This window comes from Elaeis guineensis, chromosome 15, assembly GCF_000442705.2.
Source record: "Elaeis guineensis isolate ETL-2024a chromosome 15, EG11, whole genome shotgun sequence".
NCBI classification, from domain to species: domain Eukaryota; kingdom Viridiplantae; phylum Streptophyta; class Magnoliopsida; order Arecales; family Arecaceae; genus Elaeis; species Elaeis guineensis.
In genome coordinates, this window is record NC_026007.2 from 30937548 (window position 1) to 30959981 (window position 22434).

The 22434-nt window shown below is 37.7% G+C and overlaps 1 protein-coding gene across 4 annotated transcripts in view; it reads left to right on the forward strand.

The window, feature by feature from the left end:
• The first annotated feature begins 357 nt into the window (after positions 1–357).
• Positions 358–22434, forward strand: part of LOC105034861 (protein DETOXIFICATION 42) — a 61149-nt gene continuing 39072 nt past the window's right edge. For 2 of the 4 annotated variants that reach the window (XM_019847116.3, XM_010910176.4), the window contains exons 1-6: positions 360–795; positions 882–1028; positions 1254–1375; positions 3113–3322; positions 3493–3686; positions 7496–7631. In XM_019847116.3, coding sequence (XP_019702675.1) covers positions 901–1028; positions 1254–1375; positions 3113–3322; positions 3493–3686; positions 7496–7631 — 790 coding nt within the window. In that variant the 5' untranslated portion in view covers positions 360–795; positions 882–900. Of the gene's footprint in view, positions 796–881; positions 1029–1253; positions 1376–1492; positions 1562–3112; positions 3323–3492; positions 3687–7495; positions 7632–22434 lie in introns of all 4 variants that reach the window. The other 2 variants (XM_073249415.1, XM_029261743.2) reach the window with 2 other exon arrangements.

The following is a 22434-nucleotide window of genomic DNA, read 5'->3' on the forward strand; positions in this document are numbered from 1 at the left end:
TGTAAACAGGTTTCATTATAGAATTAATATAATGTGGCTCTCCTTTTCACCCAAAGACCATAAGAACCCCAAGGGAAACGGTTCTCTTGGCATCAATTCTAACTTTCTGAAGTTCCGAGCTAATATCACTGACACATACACCCAAGCCATGGTTCAAGCAGCGTTGGAGACGGAATCTCCTTCCCGTTTGCGTAAAGCCAACGGGGTGGGTCCCAACGGGGTGGAGGACCCACCTTTCTATTCCCGTGTGTTTCTGGCTTTAAATTTTTTACAACATGTTATTTATAAATAATTTTAAATACAAAAAGACAACTAGTAGAATCTTAAACGGCTGTGATCGATCGGTTAGCTCGCACTGTTCCTTCTATTCCTCTCCCTCTTTTCACTTCTTGTCCTTGAATCCATGTAGATATTAGAAGAACAACAGTTGATTAGAAAAAAGCACTGAGTTAAATTCTGTGGACTTTAGATGGTCTTATTTAATTATTTTGTTTAGATTTCATCTCCGAGGTTTCTAGTTTGCAACTGGGTTAACAAAGTATTGAAAGAGTGGTTGGAAGCTGGGGGAGGGAATGGTTTTGGTGGCTTGGTGCGGTGCCACTTCCGTGGTGGGAGGAGGATACAACTGAGCCAGGCTCTTCTCCTTCCCTTTGTTTATTCTTAAAAGCTCTTTTGCAAGCCGTCAACACCTACCTCTCTCTGCTTTGAAGAACTGCACCGAGAAACAAACAAAGTCTCTTTCGGGGAGTGGAAAGTGGGAATCTCGAGGACACGAAGGGATGTCTCTCATTTAAGGTGGTTTTCAAGCTCTTCTTCTTGTTTCTTTTTCCTTTTCTTTGAATTGATAGCTATAAGTTTGATGTTTTCTCCTGCATGACAAGATAATCGATCGAGCTCTCTATGGGGAGAGCGATCGCTTGTCATCTAGACATGGATCCTTTGAACGATAGGCTTCTGGGCTCCGACACCTTCTTGATGTCCGAAGGGCGAGTAACGTCCCCTCTTCTCGTCTTCTTCAAAGATGCAAGGTAGCCATATATTGTAATAACTGCACCTTAGCTTTTATTATAATAGCTTACTGCAAATAGTCAAAAAAAAAAAATAATAATTTGACCGTATGCATCTTTTGTTTCCTGCTTATTGGTGTTTTTTTCTTTTCTTTTCTTTCTTTCTTTTTTTTTATTATTTTTTTATTTTTTAAGCGGGGCTTGTTTTAGCTAATCATTTGTCATTTAAATTTTTGTGCTGTGAAGACAAGTCTTCAAATTGGATGAGCTAGGATTGGAGATTGCACGAATCGCTTTCCCTGCTGCATTGGCATTGACAGCCGATCCGATCGCCTCTCTGGTTGACACGGCATTCATCGGCCAGATTGGTTTGTTTGCCCTTCTTTCTAGTTGCATCTTTTGAGCATGCTTTTGGTAATATTCTTCGCACCTTCAGATATGAACCATTTCCTGCAAATTGTTTGTAATGCCAGTTGTTTTTTCAGGATATTGCTCGAACTCATATTCAAGAGATCTGTTGTAGTTTAGCTTATGCCATCCTGTCATCTGTGAGGGTGAGATGCAATTCATCCCTTGGTTTGCCGTGGATGATGAATTTTGTTGGTTTTTAGAATAAGAGACAACCAAGTCCTACAGTACCATATGAGCTTCTAGCTTATAATGACAATTTCTAAGTGAGAGAATCAGCAGTAGTGTCTTGGTTTCAGTATGTTAAAAGTGTGTTTTGGTTTTTCCTCTTTGATCGCTGCACCATGAATTCCTCAACTTGCTGGATATGCAAATTGTCAGAATTTAGGCTCAAGGTTCATTTATTGACAACATACTGGAAACAGTTGCCAGTTTATCTTCGCACCTTCAGATATGAATCTTTTCCTGCAAATTGTTTGTATGCCAGTTGTTTTTTTCAAGACTGGCTCAAACTCATATAGAAGAGATCTGTTGTAATTTAGCTTTTGCCATCATGTCATCTGTGAGCGTTAGATGCAAATTTGCTGTTGCTTTGCTGTGGATGATGAATTTTGTTGGTTTTTAGAATAAGAGACATTGAAGTCTTAGATATACTATATGAGCTTCAAGCTTCTAGTGACAAATGCTAAGTGAGAATCAGCAGTAGTGTTTTGGTTTCAGCATGTTGAAAGTGTATTCTGGTTTTTCGTCTTTGATAGCTACACCATGACTTCCTCAACTTGCTGGATATGTGAGTTGTCTGAATTTAGGCTCAAAGTCTATTCATTCACAGCATACTAGAAACAGTTGTGCCAGTTTATTAGTGCATGCCACCTGGATGGTTTGCTACTATATTGTTCATTTACAATGCTTCAAAATTGTCTGTCTTTTCTCTGGACACCAAGTTCTTGAGATATACATGGAAAAATCTGTCATTCTAATTGATTAGTGGAATCCCCAACAGTATATCATCTTGCATGAATTATTTGAGTGTCAGTTCATAAAAAATTTTGATTTCTGTATGGTAGTAGAGGCAATATAAAGGCAGTTCAAACAGTATATGAGAAGCCAATCTATTTCAAACACTATATGAGAAGTTAAGTTGCTTAAAGAAATACTAAAGCTCGCAAATCACAGTCCAAAATATTGAGCCTTCAATCCAATATGTTAAGTTTTTATGCACTTGGCCTGCCAAAACTTAGATATTTTGCCGCATTTGTGCTGCAAGAGTTTGTCGATTATCTTACCTTTATGTTGTTGTTGGACATCCACATATCCTATGCTGCCATTGTGGCTCAGTGTAATCACATGATGAGGTCTTATTGTGGAGTTAAGTATCTATGCAGCCTGCAGTGGAGTTATTCTTACCTTTTTATCCAATTATAGGCCTTGATTCAAATACTTTGTTATTTGATAGCTTGTGCATTGCCTTCTTTTCCTCATCCAACTTAAATCTTTGGTAATTTACACCTGAATTTCCAATTTTGTCCATTCTTGTGTGACAGATTTTCACTGAAGGAATGCTTTAAATTTCTTAATACTTTTTTTAAAAAAAAAAATCTTTAAGGATTTTTACTTACCAACTATCGATTTCGGGTTTTAACTACCTAAAAAATAAATAGGTAAGCCCATTTCTTTTTGTCAATGGATAACAACAGGTCCAGTGGAGCTTGCCGCTGTAGGTGTCTCCATTGCAGTATTTAATCAAGTCTCCAGGATTGCTATCTTTCCTCTTGTTAGTGTAACTACATCTTTTGTTGCTGAGGAGGATGCAGCTTGCAAAATGGCCAATGACGAACCTGAACGTGAAGCATTTGAAGGGCCTTTTTCTGTAAATAATGAAATGAAAGAATTGATTCCTCAAATTGGTATACCAGCACTACAATTTTATTGATTCTAAAGGATGGATTTAAGAGCTACATAAACAAAAGTGTAGCAATTTATTTTGAATTCTCTGTTTCATATATTCCACTTCCATTGTAACTTGATGAGATATCGAAGTAACACACTCTCTATCATTCTGTCGTTGCTTTTTCAGATCCTGATGGGAATGCTTACAGCTCATCTTCCTTCTCTGATAAATCTACATTTCCTGTCAAACTTGAGAGTGAACGGAAACATATGCCATCAGTGTCTTCAGCATTAGTAATTGGTGGGGTACTTGGCCTTCTCCAAGCTCTCATTCTCGTTCTTGGAGCAATACCCATCTTGAATTTTATGGGTGTAAAACCTGTAAGTATATTCTCTATGCCTATTTCAGGGGTCTAACTTTATTTAGATACCTTTTTCTCCATGGTTTTCACCTACTTAGTAATGCCTGTAGCAAGAATATCATTGTAAAGATTTAATGGTAAAATAACTTTAATTCAAAACTGAAAGCTCCGGTGAGGATAAAGGTTGTCCCATTCTTGAATGGGGAAAAAGTATTCTGTTAATGAAGTGGTAATATTGAGGCTAAAGAGTGACAGACATTATACCACTAATCTGTATCCAGAAAATCCAATAACTTAAGAAGTACCTAACAATCTCATTGATGAGGAAAATCAGAATAAATAACTAACAGATCATTTTATTTAGCCACTGCTTGATTCCCTATCTCAAGAGACATTTTTCGACTGTTAGTCTGACACTGATTTTTAAAAGTGACATGCAAATTCAAGTCCAAGAAAAAAAGAGAAAGCTAAGGAGTATCACTGAACTTAGAACTCATATATCGTTTAGGAGTATATCTATATTTTTGTCTTTAAGAGTAGAAGCACTTAAGCTGACTTTTTGAGCCCATTAATGACTTTTATAGATGTGCTGGCTGATTTTTTTTTTGGGCCTCAAGATAGGTACAGCAGTATAGTGAGAACTAATAGATTTGTCTACTTTTATGGTTTTTCTATATTTCTTTCTTTTTGGGACTATATATTGATTGCTTTTGGGGCTTTTTTTCTTCACTTTATAGATTTGTCTATGTATAGAGTCGGAGAGTGGTTTGCTTAAAGTGTTCCACCATCGGATTGCATAAAGAATTGCTCTCTATTATTCAATTCAATGGCTGGAATTTATTCTTCTCCAGTAAAAATTTTCCTTTCCATCCTGTTGCCTCTTACCTTTCATTATCTTTATGGATATCGGCTGTTTTAGCCGGTAGAATATACACTGTTAAAGGGATGGCTCCACTAACTGAAATGGTGGCTCAAGTATTTGAAAAGAATCTAATTTTTTAACATGATCCAAGGAATACAAAAATCTGAAACCCTGCAAATGATTCTATGTTTGCTTTCATAAAAATTCATTAACTCCTATAATCATTTCCCAGGTCTTGTTGATTGGGAAGCAAGAGTTGTGAAGAACCTTAAAAGTTAAAACAAATCAATGTGTTGAACATACAACTGTACCATATTGTAGTTTTATTTAGGATACTGAGCAAATGATATAATCATGTGTTCTGTCGAAGAATTTCAGAATATGGTGAGATTGTTTTTGCCCAAAAAAAGAATAAATTTAGATGTACTAGACTAGCATGCTGAAGTATGTTGACATACCAGTTGATATAGTTTGCAACAAGTATTTAGAACTTTATATTCATATTGTACCTACTGGAATGCATTTTGTTTAGCTGGTTTTACAGCTATGTGCCTTGAACTGACTATCTGAATAATTTCCAATAAGGCAAAAACTAGAGTCATGGATCAATAGATTAATTAGGGAGTTAATTCCATTTCAGTTTTTTTCTTCATGTGTTTTTTGAGTGTTATGAGATTTAAGTCTGTTTTCTTAAGAAATTCTAATCAGGTGAAATTGCATAACATTCATATAGATAAATTCCTCAACTAATCTGTGGATCTTTGGCTAAGCAAGGCATGATGTAATGTACCTTTTTAAGAAAGCAAAGCCCCAAGAAATTTATGGTCACAGCACATCTTTTTAAGACATTTAATGGTTAGGTTGCTAGACACAATAATTTGACCCATGTTGTCAGGCTACCAATATGATGTGGTGATAAAAAAGTAGTTCTGAGTGTAGAGATTTTCCAATCCTATGGTGAGTTTCTAAAGTTGTGAGGACCCATGCGGGTGTGTTTAGTCTCACATTAGCTGTGCACTAGGTAAATCTTGGATATTTATACAGAACTAAGAAACCCAATAATATCTTCCATCTAGTCTTTTTGGGTGAGATCCAATGTTCTGACAAAATGATATCAGAGCTGACCTGGTCTATAGCCTATGTGGACTAGAGGACACTGCAGTATGAGCCTATTGGGGCTGAGCACAGGCCGATTGTGGTGCTTATGATTAAATTTGAATATATTTGGACCCTTAGTCTGGCAAGGACATTAGGGTTTAAATGGGGGGAGTATATGAGGACCCATGCAGGCGTGTTTTTAGTCCCACTACGGTTATGCACAAGATAGATGTTGGATACTTATATGGGATCAAGGAACCCAAATAACACATTTTGACTAGGCTTTTTGGGTGAGGTTTTAGGTTGTGACAAAAGTCATCATGAAGGATCGAAAAAGATGATTTCAGATGTTCACTATGAAGAGTAACACTTGTGTACCGCAATCACAATATATTGTGGCCTTCTGATATAAAATTACCCCAATTTCTCCATGAAACAGGATGCTTTGTTTTGCCACCACATCCCGGCAGCTATGCCGATTGAGTCTTGATAGGTACTCTTCGTCTCTCTCCCATTCTTCTTACCTTTCTTTCTTTCTTTTTTCTTTTGCTTCTTTTTTGCCTTCTTCTTTCCTTCCCTTTCTTCTTCCTTCCTTTGTTTCTTCCCCTTTCCTTCTCCTCTATTCCCTTATTCCTTCTATCCTTCTATTCTTTCTTTTTCTTCTCCCATCCTTCCTTTTTTTCCTTTGTCTTCTTATTTCTTTTCCTTTTTCCTTTTTTCCTTCAATCATTTCCTTTTTTATTTTCCCTTCTTGTTTCCTTTCTTTCCCCTTTCTTCTTCTTCCTTCTTTCCTTCAGTTTTTCTCTTTCTTCTACCTTCCTTCCTTTCTTTCTTTCCTATTACTTCTTCTTTCTTTCCCGTCTTCCTTCTTTCAGCTTTCTTTCTTTTTTCTCCCTTTGTTGTTTCTTTCCTTTTTCTTCTTTATTCTTTTCTTTCTTATTTCTTTCCTTTCTTTCTTTGTTTTTTCCCTTCCTTTCCTTCCATTTTCTTTTTCTTTCCTTCTTTCCTTTTCCTTTTCTTTTTCTATCCTTTCTTCTTTCTTCTTCTTTCTCACATGGTGGTTGGAATGCTTCTCATCCAATGGGGTCTTAAACTTTGATTCTAACAGATGGATCAAAGTGTTGGTCAATACTTAGTTACTAGAAGTGTGGATACATGGAAGCAAGTCTCTTAAAAAAGTTAATGACAGAACATTAAAGAAGTGGGTGCAGAGACAAATCTCCAAGGAGATTCAGAAGTGTGTCCACGACCCTAAACATAAAATTCCTTCTACTTTGGTTCAAGATGGATGATATGGCAATATGGCATTGGCACAATATTGACTGCATACTAGTACTTCGCTTGTGGCTATGCTAGTGCCAAGTTGGCATGCCATTAGCATGCGATACCTCAAGCTATGACAATGCATGACTCAAGAATATATTACTATATCTTTTACATATAATAATTTGTAGCCTTGACTAAATTAAAGACTCCAACCTTGTTTTTAAACATTCTAAGATACTCATGAAAACCCAGAATAAACAGACTATTTTCTGAAAAATTGAAGGGCAAGGATACACATCTTCTCATTCAAATGCAAGGCTAATGAAGGTTATAGGATAATGTTTTCCATTGAAATGAAAGTTACTGGATGCAATTTTTCAAAATATGCCATGCCTATTGCTCTAAAAGACTGATGCTTGGTTGAATCCATACAAGAGTTGGCTATATGACTAGGAGTGCTAGTCCAATTAGCTAAGTCTTTATTGCTGAAAATTTTAAAGACACCACTCTCTCTGTTTCTCTATGCTTCATGTTTCCAACTTTGTTGAAATCTGTAATATAAACTATTGCCTATATAATAACAGGGCCTTTTGTCTCAATAGGATTCCCCTATGTTGACCCCAGCATGTCAATACTTGACATTGAGGTCTCTGGGTGCTCCTGCCGTTCTTTTATCTTTGGCCATGCAAGGGGTCTATCGAGGATTCAAGGATACAAGAACTCCTTTATATGCAACTGGTACGAAACCAAGTGATATTCTTTTTCTATTTCCAGCAAATTTTTGCAGCCCTTTTTTTTTTGTTGCTGAAGAATGGCCCTCTTACATCAATACATATTCCCATTGATTGGTTGAGTCATATCGTACTTTCATATTTCAGTTGTGCAAATATGAACCAAAATTATCATGTCTACCTAGGTTTTACATTATGCAATAATATGGAAGCAGGCCAAGGATATGAATGCTTAGCCCCGAAATAGTGCATATCATGCATCTCTTTAGGTATTGAATATTCAAACAATGCTTGGGAATTTCATGCCATTCTACTGCTAATTCTCTAGAATCAATAGGATGACTTGCAAGTTGTCCATTGTGTATTTATCCAAGTCCTCAATTCGTACCTATAACATAGATGTGTATATGATTACCTAGAAGGGTATCTTCACCACTATGACAACCAAAATGCAAATAAATTATTGGTTATTATGCAACTTTTATTGAATGCAGAATGTAGATGAACAACAATTATATCATAAATGTATCAAGCAGTATGCCTACAGTTAATTTTGTTTCCTTATGCAAATCTATGTTTGGCTTTCATTTCTATCTGTTTTTTTTTGTTATTGAAGTAGCCTTTTGTTTCTATCAATAGTTGCTATTCCCCCAAACTATCCCTTGTTTTTCAGTCCACTCACTACAATCCTGTAACTTTTTTTAGGTCTATGACTCTTCAATTGTATATCGTCTTAGAAAAGCATATTGTCTCATTGATATAAAGAAATTGTTTAATTTGACAACCCATTTCTTTGTTCTTTTCAAGTTTTTGGCCTAGATTGGCTCTATCTCAAAAGTATGTGAAATTATTCCTTCTTCATCCAGACGAAGGTTTGCCCTACTAACTCATATTGCCCCATATCGATTGTATTAGTAAGGTATTGGAGGAATTGGTATGGTACCATGTTTTGATTCAATTTATGAGGGGAACCTATTTATATTGGTCAAAACCTTGGAAGAGGAACCACCTTATGCCACCTGGTACCAACTCATAATGTCAGGTTTTGGGTAGTACCATAGATAGGAAAGGAAAAGAAAAAGCAAGGTTTATTGGACCAATACCGGGGCTCGTATTGATTGGCGACCGGTTTAGTACGGTATGGTTCAATACTGTTCTATGCCGGAGCATATTGAAATAGGGAGAGGGAGAGGGAGAAGGAGAGTAAGAGATAGGGAAGAAAAGGGAGAGAGGGAGGAAGAAGGAGAGGGAGGGAGAGAGAGAGGCCAAGGCCTCTGGACTCACTCAAGAGAGAGATCGAGGCTGAGGCATCTGATGACAAGGAGGGCTTTGAGACGGCTCGAAGCAACTTTGATCCATCTAGATCCAGCAAGAGAAAGGTGCTGAGACTTCATGACGAGGATAAGGACCAAGATAGATAAAAAGAGGGGGGGGCTTACCTTAAGCGTCGCAAGGTGTAGAGAGCGGAGAAAGTGATCAAGAGAGCCCTTAAAAGATCTTGAAGCTCTTGCTCATCCGGGGAGAGGCAAGGGATCCTTTTATAGCCCAAACTATAGAAATCGACCAAATTGTCCTAGGTTGATGTTGGTTTGGTTTGGTACGAGCATAACTACTCGATTTGGATTTGTTCAACATTCCTTGGAAAAAAATGTCAGGAGCTTGACTTAGTATGAGGTGCATATTGTATCGTAACAAATTAGTCACACATTGGTATGATTTTCAGTACAAGTTGTGTAGGCCTTGCTCCAAACTCTTTCGAATAGCTTAGATGAGCTGAAATAATATAAGAAATAAGATATCCCTGTTTATGTTTTTGCTTTCACAGTTGGCTTCTCTCCTGACCATAATTTTCTCAATCAGGAAGTTGACACCAATTCATGGCCTGTCGACTACAACATTCTTAACTTTGATGATCATCCATTCATTTCATAATAGATCCTTTGATGATCATCCATTCTTTGGTAAAGGAACTAAGGAAGAATGATAGATTAATTCTCCTTTTACTTTAGTTGCCCTCATGAGTTTGCTCTGTTTGGAGAGAGAGACACAAAGAAAGTGAGAAAGTAAGGAAAAGTGTGTACAATATCATCTTTTTTGGCGATAATGTTTCCTATAAATTTTTATTTGTGCATGCCAGTATGTAAGAGGTCACGAGGCTTACCCATATAGCTTCTTCATATTCTTTAGTCAAATAGTTACTTGACTCCCCTCCTATCTCCCTCCCTCCCCCACACAGAGCAACCCCACGCGCACCCTGAAGGAATCAGATTTAGGGTTTCAGGATTAGATCTTGAAATTTTTTCAAGATCAGGCAGTGGAAGACTAAAATAAATCAAAATTTATCTTATAAAATCAGAGAATCCTTAGATCTAAGATTCTATTACATGATTATTACATGGCATTAAATCAGAAATTAAAATATAAAGAGCAAGAACCGCATGTTGATCATATCAATATGTTTCTATGCTACATCTAATGTATGTAAAATATAATAGATCAGATTTATTACCTTGCAAGTTAGATGTTCTAACTTTGCTGATCCGGACTTGAGGATGAAGTTGTGAGCCGCACATGCGTCCGACCTCTAGGAGTCGTCCACACGAGCCCACGTGATAGATCCTGGTCCAGAAAATCAGCATAGTATGCTAGTGTACTGATTCTTCTTCGATGGTCGATCAGATGTCTCCTTCTTGATTTGGACTCTTCCAAAGATGAGAAGTAGGAGAAGGAGTTTTAGATGAGACACTCTCAGAAAGCTTACAGATGAAGGGAAGAGATGAACCCAGCAACTCTAGAAAAAGATCCTCTTCTTTCCTTTACTCTAACCCAGACACCTAGTTTTGTGTCTATTAGATCTCCACACCCCAAGACTCTTTCTCCTTGATTTTTGGACGCCCCAAAGGTCTCTTAATGCTCTGTGTTCCACGAAAATTTCATGAAGAAATTCGTTTTAAATAGAGAGATATGAAGAGTCATTGTCTAGGTCAAATACCTAGTCAAGGATTATCCAAACAAGGCAAGACAAGGGGCGCCCAACTCTTGGGCGTCCCCTTTTTCTTTTTCTGCCGTGGACCACCAGCAAAGGGCGCATATTATGTGCCATAAAAGCCACAAAAATCCCAAAAAAATATGGATAAAATTAGTGCCATAAGGAAAGAGTTTTGGTTTCCTAAAACTCTATCTCATAGAATTTGAAATCCAAACTAATTCCTATTTTGACTTGGTCCACAACCACATTCCATATAAGAGAGAAATAGAGGAAAGTTTTGGGCGTGTGTGAAGACCTGGGAGAGAGGGTTTTGTCGCACAAAATAAGAGAGAGTGGGCGTGGGATAAGAGAGAGTGGGCGTGGGGGGCTAAGGTGGCGCAAGGTGGAATCCTAGTCTTACTAGGATTCAATCTATGACTTGTTCAAATTTGGTTTCTCAAACTAAATCAAACCAAAACCAAATCAATTTAATTAAAATAGATCTTAACCCAATCAAGAGCCTAATTTAATCAGATTAAATGAGATTTAAATCTGATTTAATTTTCTAATCAAATTAGAAATTAGGTTGACCCAAGTCTTAATTAAACTAGGACTAGTTTTTCCTTGCACCTGGCTTATCCAATAAATCAATTGGACTTGATCCAATCAAGCCCAAATCAAATCTAATTAAATCATATTTAATTAGACTTAATCTCAGTCCTTTGGTTTAATCAAATTAAGCCAATTAGCAATCGAATTGCTAATCGATCCTTCTGCAACACTTACACTAGGTTAAATGTCAATCATATTGATCGTTTAATCCTAGAACGATTCTTAATTGTTGATCAACCATCCGATTGGATCGTGAACTCTAATGTGTGTGACCTCATAGGTTCGAACCTAAGTCGGTAGCACAGGAATAAATTTCTGTACCAATCGAAGTGATCATCTAGCAATGGTACCCGACAGTCGGATAGGTCAAATGTGTAGAACATCCTTAGAATCCATATGGATATAGTTTTCATATAATTCATCCTTTTGACCAAAATGCTTATAGGACATCTCAGAGTTCAATTGTCAACTCTGATCAGGTTGTCCACATTGTATTTCAAAATATCAAATCCATCCGATGGATTATCCTGACCAAGGTTTTGCTAAATTGAAATACAGCGACTCATTCCTCTCCAACTCTTGGAGTGGTCAATCCCATCTTGATCACACTCTGATTTCGCACGTACTTGACTGTGCCCAGAAGCCTTCCGTCACTAAATTAGAAATTCAGTTAGTCCAGTATCAAAGCATAGTGAGTTGCTTGCAAGTCACTGAGGTGATCTCAGGTTTAAGGGACACTTATATCTATATCCCATCAGAGACATTCTCGACAGCAAAATGCTCTGGAGTTGGTCACGTTCAATAACGATGTATATGCCATATCAGTGTCTCCACATTCCTTGGTTAAGAGGACAACCAACCCATATGGCCTATAGTGATCTATGCTCGATAGAAGCTGTCGTTCTTATTAATAGCCCATCATTTGGTCGTGAGCAGTTTTAAGAATTAATCGATAGATCCTCTCTTTATTGAACCTAAATAGTCCTAAGGACTTCATCACAACAACGGAGTTCATTAGAAGATGAAAATTTATGATGAAAATACCAAAAATATTTTTTATTTATTAACAAATCAATTACAATACTTGGTTGCTCAACCGTCAACAGGCTGACGATTGGCATTTGGGATATATTTTCCAACAACTCCCACTTGTCCTAAAGCCACTCAGTACAGTATCTAATACCCATCTTCGACTTGTGGTTGTCGAACTCTTTTATCGCCAGGGCTTTAGTGAAGGGATCGGCCAGGTTCTCCTTTCCGTCGATCTTCTGAAGGTCGACGTCACCTCGATCCACGATCTCTCGGATCAGGTGGAAGCGGTGCAAAATGTGCTTCGTCCACTGGTGTGCTTTGGATTTCTTTGCCTGAGCAATGGCACCAGTCATGGTTCGTCGGTAGGTACGGGGCGTACCGAGCTGGACCGGTCCCTTATCGGTCCGGTTCAGGCCTTTTTTTTGGAACACAACCCCGAACCGCATCGAACTGCCCGGTTCGGTGCGGTTCGATATTTCGGGACGGTATGGCTCGGTTCTGGATCGGTTCGGGGTAAACCGAACCGTACCGCCCAAGGGAAGGGGGAGGGGGAAGGTGGGGGCCTTTTCACGTGGTTGGGGGGAGAGAGGGGGGAGAGAAATGGGCGTGGCCCACTTCACATGGGGAGAGGGTTTGGTGCTTTAATAAGCACCAGACCTTTGGTGTTCTTTGAGAGTTCTCAGAGAACACCCATGGCCGTGGGCAACTTAATCGTTGAGACCTCCAAAAAATTAAAAAAGAAGGCAAAATTTCGTGAAATTGGAGGAGTGATTTGAGAAGAGGCTGATCTTTGGTCGGAGATAAGATAATTTGTTATTTTGTTAGTAAATATTTTTTTTATTTTGTTGTTAGAAATAGGATTAAAATGAGATAAAATAAAAATAGGAGAAAATCATATCAAAATTTTATGATTTTGATATGATTTAATTATATGTGATAGATCTTTGGAAGATCTACACGATGACGTCAAAATTGATAATTTTCGTTAATTATATATTTTTTTAAATATTTATTTATTTAAAAATTAAAAAAAAATTTAAATTTTAGAGAAAAAATTAGAGTTTGAAAATCATGTTTAGAATGATTCAAGCTACTTAAATCTAATTTCAATTTTTTTTTCAAATATTTGAAATTAAAAAATTATTTTTTAATTATTTAAATTAAAAATTTAATTATAAAATAAAAAATATATAAAAATAGTATTATATTTTAGTTAATTTAAAAATATTATTTGAAGCATATAACATATTTATTTTGAATTTATAAGTTTTAAAATAATTATTAAAATTATTTTAAAATTATAAATAATTATTTTAATTATCATTAAATTATCATGTTTTGTTATACTTGCATATATTTTAATTATATATATACTGCGGACGATCTTGCACGTGGAATAGGATCCATGGATGTATCTGGATCATTCCGCATTATGGATCCTATTATCCACAGCTACCTTATGATCCATATGCATATGGTGCATCCGAGGCATCATCTTCTAGTAGTTACTATCCTATGCAGCCTGGAGCATCTTACGGATCAGATTTTGCTACTGGCATATTTGGATGGGCTCCTCCACAATCGTACATCATCTCGAGGATACTTCTCAGAGTTAGAATTTTAGCGAGAGGTCTGAGATATCTTACAATCCAGAGAGGATGCCTTATGGGATGATGAATATTCGAGAGTACGGTGCAGCTTGGCTAGAGGGTTGGACTGATATCCCTTCAGACTATGTTGATGATCCAGACATCTACGAGCGTCACAGACACTCGACAAGAAATTAAATGCAGAGTACATCTTAAGGTTCGTATATCAGTTATTGCGCTTTGTACTTAAATATTTAGATACATTTTAATGCGTATTTTATATATATTTTTTTAGTTTTAAGATGACATAGTTGAAATATAATGTAAATAAATATATGTTTGAAATTTTGGATCAAGAGTCTTTGTCCCGGAACCTAACTCCAAATTGAACCCAAATATGTCAATAATATGCAATATAATGCCATATTGAAGTTGTATTTATCAATATTAACTTCAAAAAAAAAATTAAAAATCGAAAAAAATATTATGTACCGGTACGCCTAGGCATACCGTATGTCGGTATGGTACAGCACCGGTATCGTACCGTACGGTCCGGCACCAGCATGCCGTCCGGTACCGGTACAGCGAACCTTGGCACCAGTGCTGTTGCAATAGAGTAGGACCGGACCATCGAGGGAGGGTGCTACTCCGAGCTCGGTGATAAATTTCCTCAGCCACAGCTTCCTTCACGGCATCCGATGCTGCGATGTACTCTGCCTCCCAAACAGAGTCTGTCACAGTATACTGCTTGGAACTCTTCCAGCAGATGGCTCCACCATTCAGAGTAAAGATATAACCCGACACGTTTTTGCTGTCATCATGGTCAGATTGAAAGCTGGAGTCTGTGATCCCCACAAGTTTCAGATCTGACTCGTCATAAACCAACCATTGGTCTTTAATATTTCTCAAATACTTAAGGATAGCTTTAACCACTTTCCAGTGGTTTTCTCCAAGATCAGGTTGGTATCTACTCACTACTCCTAGTGAGTATGCCACATCTGGCCTTGTACATGTCATGGCGTACATGATAGATCGCACGGTCGAAGCATATGGGACTCTACTTATACGCTCTCTTTCTTCAGGAGTTGTCGGACAATCCTTCTTAGAGAAAGAAATTCCATGGCCTATCGGTAGATAGCCCTTTTTGGAATTTTCCATGCTGAACCTTTTCAGCACAGTGTTTATGTACGTGGACTGGAATAACTCAAGCATCCTTTTAGATCTATCCCTATAGATCTTCATCTCTAGGATGTAGGATGCTTCACCCAAGTCCTTCATGGAGAACTACGATGACAACCAAACTTTTATTCCCTGTAGTACGAAGATGTCATTCCCGATTAAGAGAATGTTATCTACGTACAAGATAAGGAATACCACAACTGGACCATTTATCCATTTATAGATGCAGGGCTCTTCTCCGTTCTTAACGAAGCCATACGTTTTCATCACCTTATCAAAATGCATGTTCCAACTCCAAGAAGTTTGCTTCAATCCATAAATGGATCTCTGAAGCTTGCACACCTTGGACTCATCTGTGAATGTAAACTCTTCAGGTTGTATCATATACACCTCTTCGGTCAGCTCTCCATTCAGGAAAGCTGTCTTTACATCCATCTGCCAGATCTCATAATCCAGATGGGCAGCTATTGCAAGCATTATCCGAATGGATTTGAGCATTGCCACAGGGGAGAACGTCTCGTTATAGTCAATACCATAATGTTGATTATCCCTTGGCAACCAGACAGGCTTTATAGGTCTCCACCTTTCCGTCTGTGCCCCTCTTCCTTTTGAAGATCCATTTACATCCAATGGGTTTAACCTCTTCAGGTGGGTCAACCAATGTCCATACATCATTGATCTTCATGGATTCTATTTCAGATTTCATGGCTTCAAGCCATTTCTCGGAATTAGATCTCTGCATTGCATCTATATACATTAGTATGTATTAGGCCCAAGAGCTCAGTAGCTCTCTCACCTTTTCCAATAAAAGGTGACTTGGTCATTTTACCAAGAAGACAGGACTCACAGGTTGGAAGTGATTCACAATCACTGACTTCGAGGATTCCCTCTTGAGTCAACCTGTTTATCCTATTTTTGTTTATATGACCTAGCCTACAGTGCCATAAATAGATATCTGATACACTATCTAATCTAGGGTGCTTGCCTGTAGAATAGACTATGTTAACAGGTTGTGATAACATATACACACCATTGTTCAAATGTCCACAAAAACTAGTAACACCATTCATAATGATATTACAAACATGTTTCTTTATTTAAATTTCATAATCATTTTTGGCCAGAAGGCCTACAGAAATAACATTTAAAAAAAAACTGGGACAGAAATGACAATTATTAAGAACAATGGTATGGGACTCAAATACAAGTTTCAAGATTCCTAATGCTAGAACTGGAACTGGTCTTCCATCTCCAACATTCAGGAACCTCTCGCCTTGCTCGAATCTCCTACTGACCTGCAACCCTTGCAACGAATTGCAAATATGGTAAGGACTACCGGTATCCAATACCCAGTCTGTTATATCACAAATAGAGAAATTGCAAGGAGTTATCATATAAATATCTTGCCTAGCAACAGCTTGCTTCTTTCTCTGCCTGTTCGGATCCAGGGCGGCAATGTACTGAGGACAGTTCCTCTTCCAGTGCCCCCGCTTCTTGCAAAAGAAGCATTCATCTTGACTTTTATCGGGCTTGATCTTTCTGGTCTGGCTCTGCACTGATGTCCCAGCCTGAACTTGCACCTTCTTCATTTTCTTCTTCTTGTTCTTCTTTCCTTTTAAAGGGTCGAGAACCAGAAGACGAACCTCCCACTAAGTTCACCGACTCCTTGTGGAGTTGGTGACCCTTCTCAAAGTTCTGAAGCAACCCCAGTAACCCATGATTGTTTACTTTAGGCTTTATCATTCTATAATGAGTGAGGAATGGGAGATAAGACTTGGGCAGCGAGTTCAGTATTGCATCTTTCCCAAGCTACTCATATAAGAAAAAGTCGAGCTTGCTCAAATGCTCCATCAGCTCGATCATGTACAATACATGATCAGTGACAGAGGCACCATCTTACATTTTGGCGTTGAAGATGGCACAACTAGTCTTGTACCTCTCCACGTCATCGGGTGTGCCAAAGGCATCCTCCAACACTTGAAGCATGTCCTTTGGTTAAGTTGTCTCAAATTTGCGACTGAACTCGTCGCTCATGGTAACCAGCATGATGCAGCGCACCGTGGTCCGGTTACTGAGCCACTTCTGGTAAGTGTCTCTAACTGTTCCACGTGCATTGGCAGCTGGCTCCTCAGGTGCAGGATCCGTTATCACATATAGGATCTGTTCATGTTCCAGGACTATCTTCAACTTTTGGTACCAGCTACTGAAGTTGGATCCTACCAACTTATCATTGTCCAACAATGATCGGAGCGATAGGGAAGTGGCCGTATCTGCACAAAGGAAAACCATAACCTAATTAGTAATTGATTCATTAAACCTAAAGATTTGGACTTTAATCAAAAGGTTTCTCCCACTATTTTATTTGAATTGGTAGCCTCTACCTCCAATTCAAGAAATTACCCTAATTTCTTAATGGGTACTGGAATCCACTTAGACTGCACACAAGCCCAACTTTGGTTGGCCAACCCATGTACATCTAAGGGTAGGTTCATAACCAATTGTTTTTCTAAATAATTTTTAGTAATTTTAATTTTGCCCGTCCCTAATCAATAGGTTTTGGCCTTCACTGAAAAGGTCTGATTAGGTCCAACCATTAACATGACCATACTTGGTCCATCTAGCCAATGAATGATTAGGCCCAACTTTGGTTGGCTAACCTAACCACCATTTAGAAAGATGCAGTCAAGAAATCATATTATGAATGACAATTCCATCAGCCGATAAGCACCAGGCCTTTGGGCCTCCAATGATTATTCAACTGATGGATCCATTATCATCCACTTAATGGGAGGCTATGATCTAGTTATCACCATAACTATTTCATTTTAAGGACCTAATAATTTTAGAGGATTTAATTGATTTAGAGGAGGAGGTCAGATGAACCAGCTTATCATGATCCTCCCACTGGCTTCACCAAGTCAGCTTAAGGGAGACCATTAAAAAGGGTTGGTCTAGGAGCACCTAAATCAGTCACACTGATTTACCTAGCTGACATGGGTTAGCTCGAATAGTCAAGTGATCCGATCAAAACATAATTTCACCAAGAGGCCAGAAAAGTTTGATCGGTAGGAGGGTCTGCCAAAGCTTGCCTTAGACACCATCAGAAATGATCAGGTAAGCGGGCTGCCAATTAAAAACCACCGGTCTGGTTTACCTTAGACACCAATTGGTTTAATTAGTTTCGATTAGATCAACCTAACAGTTCGTGCTAGACCGTTTAGCCAAGAATCAAGTCCATTTAGTTCTCGTTAAAGACATGGACTTGACCAACTACAACTATTGTAATTGATCTAGAGAATCTTTGACCTAATCTAAGACAACAATTGATTAGATTTAGTCAATTCTCTAATTAAGTCCATTTTTAATCTAACCTTAGGCCTAACCCAATTAATGGACCTAATTCCCACTAACTCATTAACCCAATGTATTATGGTTTGTGTCTTAGGTTCTTCAATTCACAATCCTAGAACCTAATCAAACAACTTCTTAATTCTCAATTAAGTTTTGCGCTGAGGGTTGGAGTTCGGCTTTTTCGAAAATAATTTTCATGTTTGTAAAATATTTTTACAACATGGTTCTTACAGACCAAGTTGCATGTTTGATTCATAATCAAAATGCAAGTGAAATAAGCATGAAACTACTTTAGATCTAATCTAAACAGATTCATGTAATTGAAATAATTTCAACTTTAAACTGCGCAAATTTCTCAGACAAATATACGATGGTTCTTTGCGCAAAAATTATTAACAAAGAGATTTCATTTTAGATTTAAATACCTTTTAAATCTAATAAATCATAAATTTAATCTAGATCACATCTGACAAATTTATGATTAAAGATAGATCTACACGAACTAGGACAACCTTTGCACTGTAAGGGGTAAACCTTACAGCAGGATAACCTACAGTTCGTGATTGATCTAAAAATTTTAATTTCAGATTTAACAATCAGATTATAAATTAGATCTAATTTAAGAAATAATCTAAGCATATATAAATAATCATGTAATAAACAACCTAAGCTCTGATACCAATTGAAAGAACCAGATCTAGGGTTTCAGGGTTAGATCTTGAAACTTTTTCAAGATCAGGCAGCGGAAGACTAAAATAAATCAAAATTTATCTTATAAAATCAGAGAATCCCTAGATCTAAGATCCTATTATATGATTATTACGTGGCATTAAATCAGAAATTAAAATATAAAGAGCAAGAACTACATGTTGATCATATCAACATGTTTCTATACTATATCTAATGTATGTAAAATATAATAAATCAGATCTATTACCTTGCAAGTTAGATGTTCTAATTTTGCTGATCCGGGCTTGAGGATGATGTTGCGAGTCGCATATGCGTCCGGCCTCTAGGAGTCGTCCACACGAGCCCACGATTCACGATCAGAAGTCTTGATCCAGGAAATCAGCACAGTATGCTAGTACTGCGCTGATCCTTCTTCGATGGTCGATCAGATGCCTCCTGCTTCTTGATTTGGACTCTTCCAAAGATGAGAAAAGGAGGAGTTTTAGATGAGACATTCTCAGAAAGCTTACAGATGGAGGAAGGGAAGAGATGAACCCAGCAACTCTAGAAGAAGACCCTCTTCTTCTTCTCTTTGCTCTAACCCAGACATCTAGTTTTGTATCTATTAGATCTCCACGCCCCAAGACTCTTTCTTCTTGATTTTTGGACGCCCCAAAGGTCTCTCAATGCTCTGTGTTCCATGAAAATTTCATGAAGAAATTCATTTTAAATAGAGAGATATGAAGAGTCCTTGTCTAGGTTAAATATCTAGTCAAGGATTATCCAAACAAGGCAAGACAAGGGGCGCCCAACTCTTAGGCGTCCCCTCCTTTTTCTGCCGTGGACCACCAGTAAAGGGCGCATATTATGTGCCATAAAAGCCACGAAAATCCCAAAAAAATCTGGGTAAAATTAGTGCCATAAGGAAAGAGTTTTGGTTTCCTAAAACTCTATGTCATAGAATTTGAAATCCAAACTAATTCCTATTTTGACTTGGTCTACAACCACATTCCATGTAAGAGAGAAAGAGAGAAAAGTTTTGGGCACGTGTGAAGACCTGGGAGAGATGGTTTTGTCGCACAAAACAATAGAGTGGGCGTGGGATAAGAGAGAGTGGGCGTGGGGGGCTAAGGTGGCGCAAGGTGGAATCCTAGTCTTATTAAAATTCAATCTATGACTTGTTCAAATTTAGTTTCTCAAACCAAATCAACCTAAAACCAAATCAACCTAATTAAAATAGGTCTTAACCCAATCAAAAGCCTAATTTAATCAGATTAAATTAGATTTAAATCTGATTTAATTTTCTAATCAAATTAGAAATTAGGTTGATCCAAGTCCTAATTGAACTAGGACTAGTTTTTTCTTGCACTTGGCTTATCCAATAAACCAATTGGACTTGATCCAATCAAGCCCAAACCAAATCTAATTAAATCATATTTAATTAGACTTAATCTCAACCCTTTGGCTTAATCAAATTAAGTCAATTAGCAATCGAATAACTAATCGATCCTCCTGCAATACTTGCACTAGGTTAAATGTCAATCGTATTGATCGTTTAACCCTAGAACGATTCTTAATCGTTGATCAACCATCCGATTGAATCATGAACTCTAATGTGTGTGACCTCATAGGTTCGAATCTAAGCCGGTAGCGCGGGAACAAATTTTTGTACTAATTGAAGTGACCATCTAGTAATGGTACCCAACGGCCGGATAGGTCGAATATGTAGAACAACATTTATAGAACCCATGCCAATATAGTTTCCATATAATTTATCCCCTTGACCAAAATGCTTATAGGACACCTTAGAGTTCAACTGTCAACTCTGATCAGGTTGTCCACATTGTATTTCAAAATATCAAATTCATCTGATGGATTACCTTGGCCAAGGTTTTGCTAAATTGAAATACAGCGACTCATTCTTCTCCAACTCTTGGAGTGGTCAATCCCATCTTGATCACACTCCGACTTCGCAAGTACTTGATTGTGCCCAGAAATCTTCCGTCACTGAATTAGAAATTCAGTTAGTTCAGTACCAAAGCACAGTAAGTTGCTTGCAAGTCACTGAGGTGATCTCAGGTCTAAGGGACATTTATACCTATATCCCATCAGAGACATTCTCGACAGCAGAATGTTCTAGAGTTGGTCACGTTCAATGACGATGTATCCTTACATCTCACCTGTATGCTATACCAGTGTCTCCACACTCCTTGGTTAAGAGGATAACCAACCTATATGGCCTACAGCGATCTATGCTCGATAGAAGCTGTCATCTTTATTAACAGCCCATCATTTGGTCGTGAACAGTTTTAAGAAGTAATCGATAAATCCTCTCTTTGTCGAACCTAAATAGTAGTCCTAAGGACTTCATCACAACAACGGAGTTCATTAGAAGATGAAAACTTATAATGAAAATGCCAAAAATATATTTTATTTATTAACAAATCAATTACAATACTTGGTTGCTCAACCATCAACAGGCTGACGATTGGCATTTGGGACATATTTCCCGACACACACCCCCCCCCACTTCCTGCGACTCCCCACCTACCCAGCTATCGGTCTCTGTCCATGTAATATCTTAAAAGAGAGAAACAAGAAAAGAACGCCAACTACATTTGGGTGTATCAATCAATCCTTTTACGTTAAACTATCTCATGGTGAAACATAACCTGAAAATTGTACAAGTTGATGAGGACATAGTTATCATAGAATCGTTCCCTTTAGATCCATACATGTATTGCACATGCCAAGTACTAGTAACATATCCACATTGTCCACCTAATAAGGATGTATAAATTCTGTTGCTTAATGTTTCTGCACCACCATAAGCTTTTTGCATTGCTTTGATTTCTGGCTTGTATCTTCTTAGTTTAGATATTGATACATTTTCAACATCCTAATCTCCCACTGACCTTATGTACAAGAACATGTGGTTACTAAGTGGAATGTTGAAGCATATGGCATAAACATGAGAGGATGAAATTATTTGCTCTTCTCTCAACACGGTGCATCATTGAAACAACACTCTGGAAGGACATCTGACTTTGCTGTTCTTTATTTCTGCTGCCGTATATATGCTATTCTATTTTATCCAAGAAACGAAAAAGGTGATATATTTTAGAGTGGGATCTTTAGTTATCTATTGGCCATATGTTTTGTTTGGGACCTGGATTTACATTGTCTTGGTAAACTTGCAAACATGCATTCACAGTGTTTTCCAGAATCTAGATCATATATGAATATCCATGTTACTAAAACCATGATTGACATTGACCACTATAACTTCTAATTTGACTAGTTAGTTTAAGAATAAGACCTGTTGCCCCTTTTTTCCTCTCTTTAGTTGGACTTCATGGTAAAGGAAGACAAGGAAATAGTGACGGTAGTGGTTATGGTGAATTCAAGAA